Source organism: Sipha flava, unplaced genomic scaffold, assembly GCF_003268045.1.
Source record: "Sipha flava isolate LNK unplaced genomic scaffold, YSA_version1 18773_pilon_pilon, whole genome shotgun sequence".
NCBI lineage: Eukaryota > Metazoa > Arthropoda > Insecta > Hemiptera > Aphididae > Sipha > Sipha flava.
This window is the reverse complement of record NW_020272427.1, coordinates 1-8,515: the sequence shown is the minus strand read 5'-3', so window position 1 is coordinate 8,515 and position 8,515 is coordinate 1. Positions and strand designations below refer to the sequence as shown.

General features: G+C 27.1%; 1 protein-coding gene and 1 long non-coding RNA gene across 2 annotated transcripts; one reads left to right on the top strand and one right to left on the bottom strand.

The window, feature by feature from the left end:
- Nucleotides 1-3,170: 3,170 nt before the first annotated feature.
- Nucleotides 3,171-4,777, bottom strand: LOC112681195. The gene is made up of 3 exons (XR_003148379.1): nt 4,697-4,777; nt 4,449-4,529; nt 3,171-3,334 (listed from the first exon to the last, which is right to left on the bottom strand). It is a non-coding gene; the product is annotated as an uncharacterized LOC112681195 (long non-coding RNA).
- Nucleotides 4,778-4,952: 175 nt separating this feature from the next.
- On the top strand, nt 4,953-5,258 carry LOC112681197. Its single transcript, XM_025551456.1, has one exon. The coding sequence runs from the start codon at nt 4,953-4,955 to the stop codon at nt 5,256-5,258; it is 306 nt and encodes a 101-aa protein (XP_025407241.1).
- The last annotated feature ends 3,257 nt before the right edge of the window (nt 5,259-8,515 follow it).

Genomic DNA, 8,515 nt, shown 5'->3' with positions numbered 1-8,515 from the left:
AACAAGAGCTCGGGACCCCGGGTTTGCTAAGACCCGTAAACACGTAAGAACGTGTTCCCCTGGGGGATTACAAATACCTAAACACATCACCAAAAAAAGACAGACCTTGAATAAAAAGTAAAAAAAATTTCCTAATAAGCACCGAAAGGTTTAAACAGCTATCCAACAACAATTATAACCAACCAATCAAGAATAAATACTAAATTATTAGTCATAAAAACAATCAACAAATCTATCAAAAACAACAAAAAATAAAAACCAATAAACAAACACACATCAAAAACCACAATTGTCGAAAAACAAGAATCAAAACAAATAATCCAAGTTCTGAAAATAAAATAAAAACAAATTAATTAATATTCGATTATTTTGTTATAAATTTCCATTGAATAATTGAATAAAATTTAGGTAAACCTGCTCCCGTACAAGTCCAGACGAGTGTTGAAACCAAATAAAATCCAAATTCTGAAAAGAAACATTAAACTAAATCAATAAAAAATTGTAAAATTGGATATAAAAATATATTGATTGATTTAAATTGAAATATACATTATAAATTAAAGACAGCTGCATCAAAGTTATTATCATGAGTTAATTTAAAGCACATGATTGAAAGGTTTTTAGTATTTTATGTAAATTAATTGCATTTGGATTTTATTCCATTATACATTTATGGTATCAAATGCAAAACAATTAAAAGTGGTTGCCCGACACACCCGTATTAAACTTGACTAAGGTTGAAAGTTAATTTTGATCAAAGGTTTAAAAGGTATTAATATATTTTATGCAAATTAAATAATCTTGATTTTATGGACATGTATAATTCATAAAAATAAATTAAGAATAATACCTGGCAGCTGAACGAATCCTGATGAAGTTTGAATCAAGAAAATCCAAGCACTGAAAATAAATATAAAAACAGATTAATTAAAATTGGAATATTTTGAATTAAAATTAGATTTAAAAATATAAATGAAATATAATATAGTTAAACCGGCTCCCGAACGAATCCTGATGTCTGTTGAAATACAAAAAAATCCATGTTCTGAAACGAAACATAAAAACAAATATATTAAAATTTGAATATTTTAAAATAAGATTATAATCATTAATTTAAATTGCAATATATTTTAGGTAAACCGACTACCGAACGAATCCTGATGACGGTTGTAAGACGAAAAATACAAATTCTGAATAAAAATATAAAAAGAAATGAATAAAAATTAATATATTTTCGAATAAAATTAGAGTGATGAATTTAAATTGAATTATATTTATAAATGATGAACGCGATTTATTAGAGTTTAATATTATAAGTTAAATTTAATCGCATGTTTTAAAGGTATTAATTTATTTTTGGTATGTTAAATAATTTTGATTTTATATAGATTAAAAATTTGAAGTGTATAATAAAATAATATAAATAAAGATAGTTACCTAGCTATTGAATATTGAAATAAGATAACCCAAGTTCTGAAAATAAATATAAAAACAGTTTAATTAAAATTGGAATAATTCGAAATAAATTTAGATTGAATAAAAAATAACTCACCCAAACCACAGATGCCGAAAAAGAAGAACAGACCTAAAACAAAGATATAAACATTTCCCTAAAACGAAAAAAAAAAATCTCTAATAAACACCGAATGAGTTGGACAGCTGTTTAACACTAAATATAAATAACCAAACAAAAATAAATATAAAATTATTACTCATAAAAACAATCAACAAATCTATCAAAAACAACAAAAAATACAAACCAATAATCAAATGCCTAGCAAAAACCAAAAAACCACAAATGACAATGAACAAAAACAGACCTATAACAAAGAGTATATACAAATCCCTATTTCTAAGCCAAAACATTTGAACAGCTGATCATAACTTCTAACAAACAAACACGAGCTCAGGACCCCGGGTTCGCTAAGATCCGTAAACACGTAAGAACGTGTTTCCCTGGGGGATATCAAATACAGAACACAAACCACAAGAGAAGAAGGGCAAAAACAGACCTATAACAAACAGTAAAAACAATTCCCAAATACAAATCCAAAAGAGTTGAATAGCTGATCATTACTTCTAACAACCAAACACGAGCTCAGGACCCCGGGTTCGCTAAGACCCGTAAACACGTAAGAACGTGTTCCCCTGGGGGACAACAAAAACCTAACATAAACCACAAAAGATGAAGACCAAAACAGAACTATAAAAATCTGCCTAAACAAAAAAAAACGAAGCCAAAAAAGTTAAACAGCTGATCATTGACACCTACACACAACCAAACACGAGCTCAGGACCCCGGGTTCGCTAAGACCCGTAAACACGTAAGAACGTGTTCCCCTGGGGGACAACAAAAACCTAACATAAACCACAAAAGATGAAGACCAAAACAGAACTATAAAAATCTGCCTAAACAAAAAAAAAACGAAGCCAAAAAAGTTAAACAGCTGATCATTGACACCTACACACAACCAATCAAGAGCTCGGGACCCCGGGTTTGCTAAGACCCGTAAACACGTAAGAACGTGTTTCCCTGGGGGATATCAAATACAGAACACAAACCACAAGAGAAGAAGGGCAAAAACAGACCTATAACAAACAGTAAAAACAATTTCCAAATACAAAGCCAATACAGTTGAACATCTGATCATCACTACCTAATCAGAACAAAATCATAAAAAAGAGACCAAAAACATACATGTTACAAATAGTATAAACGATTCCCTAATTTAAAGCCAACAGTGTTGATCATCTGTATAACACTACCTACAAACAACCAAACTGAAAAAATTAAAGAACTACAAAGAATAAAGAATAGACAACAAATATATCCAACACCACAATATAATACGAATGATCAAACAAACCAAAGAACAAAAACAGACCTATAAAAATCAAACAAACAGTAAAAGCAATAACCTAAACCGAAGCCTATAATGTTGATCAGAAGTTCAAGACGTAACTTGAAACAATCAAACAAAAAATTGTATAGAACATCTACGCATAAGAAAAAGACAACAAAAATATAAATTAGCACAAAAAATACAATAATTATTTATGAAAAAAAATCAATTTAAAATACACGAGGAAACATTTTTATACACTTACTAATTTTTTTTCGCTCGAGTAGGCAATATGAATATACCTGAAAATCTATATGATGCCAATAACAACTCTATACATACATTTTCCTGATTTTGGCCAAAGCCGTGCTCGAACTACGATCTATATATTTAATGCGTGGCGTTACTTAGGGATGGACCCGATGACAGGTGGTGATTGCTCGACCTGGGCAGATGCACGCTGCACCCTGCCGGTCTGCTGACTTCCGTACCTAAATATTTTATTTTATTTATTTTATTATTCAGAAAATATTTGTAAGTTGGAGTATGTTATAACATGTATACATTTTCCACTGCACTTTAAATGGAATTATAGAAATACAAATACTATTATAATTCTGTAGGTACATTTAATTTATAAAAATTCTGGGCGCTTCATCTTCCCTTAAAATTTTTTTATTTCCGCCACTGAACACATTGTATGGATATAATACATTTTTAAAAACCAGTAATTATAATGAAATTGCTTAAACAATATATATTAATCAACAACAATAAAAAAATAATCCACTTTATTAATATCCAAGATAAAATATCAACGAATTTATATCTAGGTTACGTACATTAAAAAATTAAAGCCAGACATCGAGAAGTATTTTTAATTTTCTATTGTATTGAAATAATTTTTCCATTTCATAATATTAGATATTGAACAATTATTTAAAATAGAAAAATCCTCACCAAATAAGCAAATAGTAATAATGTACAGTAATTATTATTGCACATACATATTTGGAGAACTATATATGGAATCTTTAAAGATAATCGTGAATTGCGCAGAACAGATCTAGCGGCTTTAAAAAATTATATTGTTTACAAATAGATATGTATATTATTAATGCTAATTAATATAATATGACACAGTGCCAGTCAAAACAATTTAATATGCATTATTTTGTATTTATTATGAGTAAATATAATGCATAATGATGAAAAATACATATTTTTATTCATAAAGGATGACTATAATTCAAAAAAATTTGCCGCCTTGTGCGGTCGCACGGGTCGCACGTGCCTTCCGCCGACCCTGAATAGTATAAACATAACGATTTATTAATATTTGAATTATTTCAAATATGAAGAAAAAATAAACACTGATGTAATTCAATTTATAAATTTAGAGTATTAATAAATTAAATGAATATTAGATGGAAAAAAACGTATTTAAGTAAAAGAAAAATATTATATACACAAACGAGAATACTTAACTATTATAAGTTTTAAAAAAGATTAAATATAAAAAAATAAAATAGTAGCTATAAAAAAAATGAATATAATTTATTTAAATTACAATTACAGTTGTTATTTAAAAGAAAAACGATGTACCTGTATTAGCGGGAGAAAGTAAGAACTTATTTCTCGTTAGTTCTTTTCACTCTGGATCGGCTCCTAGACTTCGGTTGTTTACTGTCATAAAATAAACAACAAGAATTTTTAAATAATCAAGTATGCTTTAAGATTTAAAATAAAAATTAATTATGATTTTAGTTTTTTTTAATTTAATTTTAAATATTAAGAAAAAAAATGTTGTAATAAATTGAATTGGTCAAAATGAAAATATTTAACAAACCCACATAGAATATGACAAATTTATGTATATATATGACATAGATTATCTGTCTCATCGATGCTAACCGTCATGGTTTGTCGCCAAAACAAATTATTAAAATGTAAATGATTTTTATATAAGAGTACAACAATTTATTTTAATTATAAATTCAATAACCGAAAAAATACTAAGGTCTGTTAAATTTGTAACATTTTTTTACGATCTAGGACATTTCGGCACCAGCGTTTCGGCGCGAGGTACGTTTCGGCGCCAGGTGTTATATGGACATTCTGTCGGATGAATTACCAGAAGAAATCTTACTCTTGTTAGACTGGTTTGAAGAAAATTATATAGATAGAGTTCATAGAAATCGACGTCGAAATGCACGTTTTCCTCCAAATCTGTGGAATGTCCACGAACGAGTTTTAAATAAAAATGATAGAACTAATAATTATGCCGAAGCCGCTAATAGACGACTCAATGTTCAAATGGGGGTTACTTATCCAACACTATGGGCTTTTATATCTTGCTTAAGAAAAATACAGAGTGGTCGAGATACTTTTTTATTGCCAATTAGAAACTGGTAAAAGCCCACCGAAAAAACAAATTTTTGGATGTTGATTAGCGAATCTTTAAAATAGTTAGCAATTATATTAATAGGGATATATTAACATTTTTAAGAGGTATTGCTCATAATTTAAGCATGACACAATCATATATTACATGTTTATTTTATTATTAGAGTGACATATTGATATTGTATTATTAATTTTATATTTATTATTTATTATGCACGATATTATCAAAACTATAAATTTTTTGACAATATCTACAAAAGTGAATTATAATATTAATTTTATAGAAGTAAATTTTTGTATTATGTAAATTAGTGTTATCCAGCGCCGAAACGCCGAAACGCGACAAAATGGCCGCGCCGAAATGTCCGTGTTCGATTTTTTTATACACGCTCATTTATAATTCTGTTTCAAAATAATTTTTACTGAAACTATTAGGCTATAGCGCTTGTTATAATATTGCTATGTACAAATATAACAACGAATTGTAATTTGAAACACGGCTAAAAATATTTATAATTTACAATATCTTATAACAATTTATTATATTTATAAATATTTCTCAATCCCGATAAAAAAAGTATGCCAAAAATGGCTTTATCTCCTGGTCCCCGGCTGCTGGGGAAAATATATAATAAGTCCTAATTTTAAATATTATTTGTATACTTACAAAATAATAATTAAAAATTATTAAAAGCATTATACTTTCAATTTTAAAAAAAAAATAAAAAGAGATATTGGAGATATTGGGGTCTAGAGACTACTCATACAGGTGAAACCCGTGTGGAGGTACTGAATAAGCAATTTCAATTGACAATCCAACACTTACAAACGAAAAGCATTAATTTACTGATTGAAACTATAGGTGAATTTAATTTATCCTTTTTTTCAATGATTATTTAACGTTTAATCATTAAAACACAAGATTTAAAAATTGAAGGAACTTCATATACAAGGCAAAATTTTGTTTGATGTGTTAACAATACATTAATTATTTTTGACAATAAAAAAAATCTAAATTTAAATTTTATAAAATTGTAATAGAGTATTAAAATTAAAATTTGATTAATTTTACTTTTGAAATATTAATTAGATATTGATGTGTAATATTATTTATTTATATACATATATGTTTTTTTTTAAATTTGTTATATATTTTGCGTAATGTAATAATTATTCTGTATGTTTTTTTTAACTTTATAATTTAAAAAAGGCCAGTATGTATCATAATATTAACAAACCAGTGCCCTCTCATATAAGAATGTCACATATGCCGAAAAATATTATTGGATTTCCTATTTCTACAGAAACTTGTCTGCTTCACCTTATTTGTTGTATAGATTAAATCTCTAATATTTTTCATTAAAATCTTTAAATAATGCTAAAGCTACCACTGGTTGATATACTGTGCATTATATTATACTTTCAATTGTTAATAAAAAATAAAAAAAAGGTATCCTGGGGTCTAAAGAATACTTATGCAGAAGAATTAAATAAATATTTATTATAATAAAAAACAAAGAATACTAATGCAATTAAATTGATAAATTTAGAGACTAATAATTTGAATGAATATTGAATGGAAATATTTTATTTAAATACCCGAGGCTACTTAATTATTTTTATTTTTAAAAAGGTAATGGATTATATGAAAAAATATATTAGAAACTAAAAAACATAAATTAAAATAATTGTATTATGATTGCATTTATTATTCAAAATATAAAAGGCGTACCTGTATTTTCGTGAAGTAAATAGGTATAGGTTAGTGTCTTGTTATTTCGTTTCACTCTGAATCGGCTCATAGATGTCGGCTCTTTACTGTTATAAAATAATTATTTAGTAGTTATTAAATAATCAAGTATGCTTTAAGATTTAAAAAAAAATGAATTATGATTTTAGTTTTTTTTAAATTTTTTTGTACATTATAAACAAAGATCTGAAAGAAATGTAATTTGTCAAATTGAAAATATTGAACAATTACAAATGGAATATGACAATTAAAATTGGACATAGATTATGTGCCTCATCGTAGCTAATAGTCGTGATTTACCGCCAAAAAATAGTATTTAAATTTAAATGATTTTTATATACGAGTACAACAGTTTATTTTAATTTTTTCTTTTTTAATATTATTAATCATTGATTTTCAACTTCGGCTGCTGTAGCCATTAGATACATTTTTTAAATTTTAATTGTTTATACATATAAATATTGTTTTTTTAATTAGTTTGTAAAGTCCAGTCTTTTTGAGAAAAGGAATGAGGTCAACGTTTATTTCTGGTCCGATGTTTTCGTATAAGTTTGCTTAAACTGTTTAAAAACTTAAATTATATTATTAATAATTTTTAATCAGTAATTGTTAGTTGATACTTTAATACTAGTATAATTCCCATTTTGTATTTACACTTCTACTCGGCCTATACTCGATACCCGGTTTGTATTAAAATTTTTACTCGGCCAATACTCGATACCCGGTTAGTATAAACAATTTTACTCGGTACCCGGCTTAGTACCAGATTTTTTACTCAGAACATCTTTAATATTTATACTTTTTTTATTGAAGCCGCAGCAACAAAGATTAACGGCTTTTAGTAAAATTACAAGAATGATACGTGAGAATGTCGAGCTGCTTATAAATTATGAACTCGTATAAGAGATACGAGTTTTGTGATTATAATGGACAACTTTGTTTTAGGTTATCTTAAATTTAATGGTACAATTGTATTGTTTTTAGAAGGATATTTTAACGCGAGCACGGCTAACTGTTCAAGAGGTGAATTAACATATCTCAGGTTGTAAAAATTATTTTTAACATTTATACATTTAAATGTTTGCGCGTGTACATTTATCGTTTAAGTAAAAAATTAAAAACAACAATGATAGTTAACAATATATTAATTTATGCTCGAAACACTTGGAAACCATAGAAATAATTATTTTTCTTATGAAAGTAGATTCTCAAAGAAATATTATATTTTTAGTAGATATTCACAAAAATAAGTTTGACCATTCCACAACTATTTATTTATTTCGTATGGCTATCCTGAAGGGCAATGACATCCACTTTATTGTTGAATATAATTTTTGATAATATCATCATTTTTGATAATCTCGCATTTGGCTTTAGAGATACCCTCAATATTGAGGTAACATATCCTAAGATAAGTACCAATATTTAGCGTCAAGTGGTCCTTAAAAGGACCATTTTTGTTAGGCATTGTAAGTGTTGATTTGTATTGCTGGGTATCAGCGTCTAGTTGATGGTA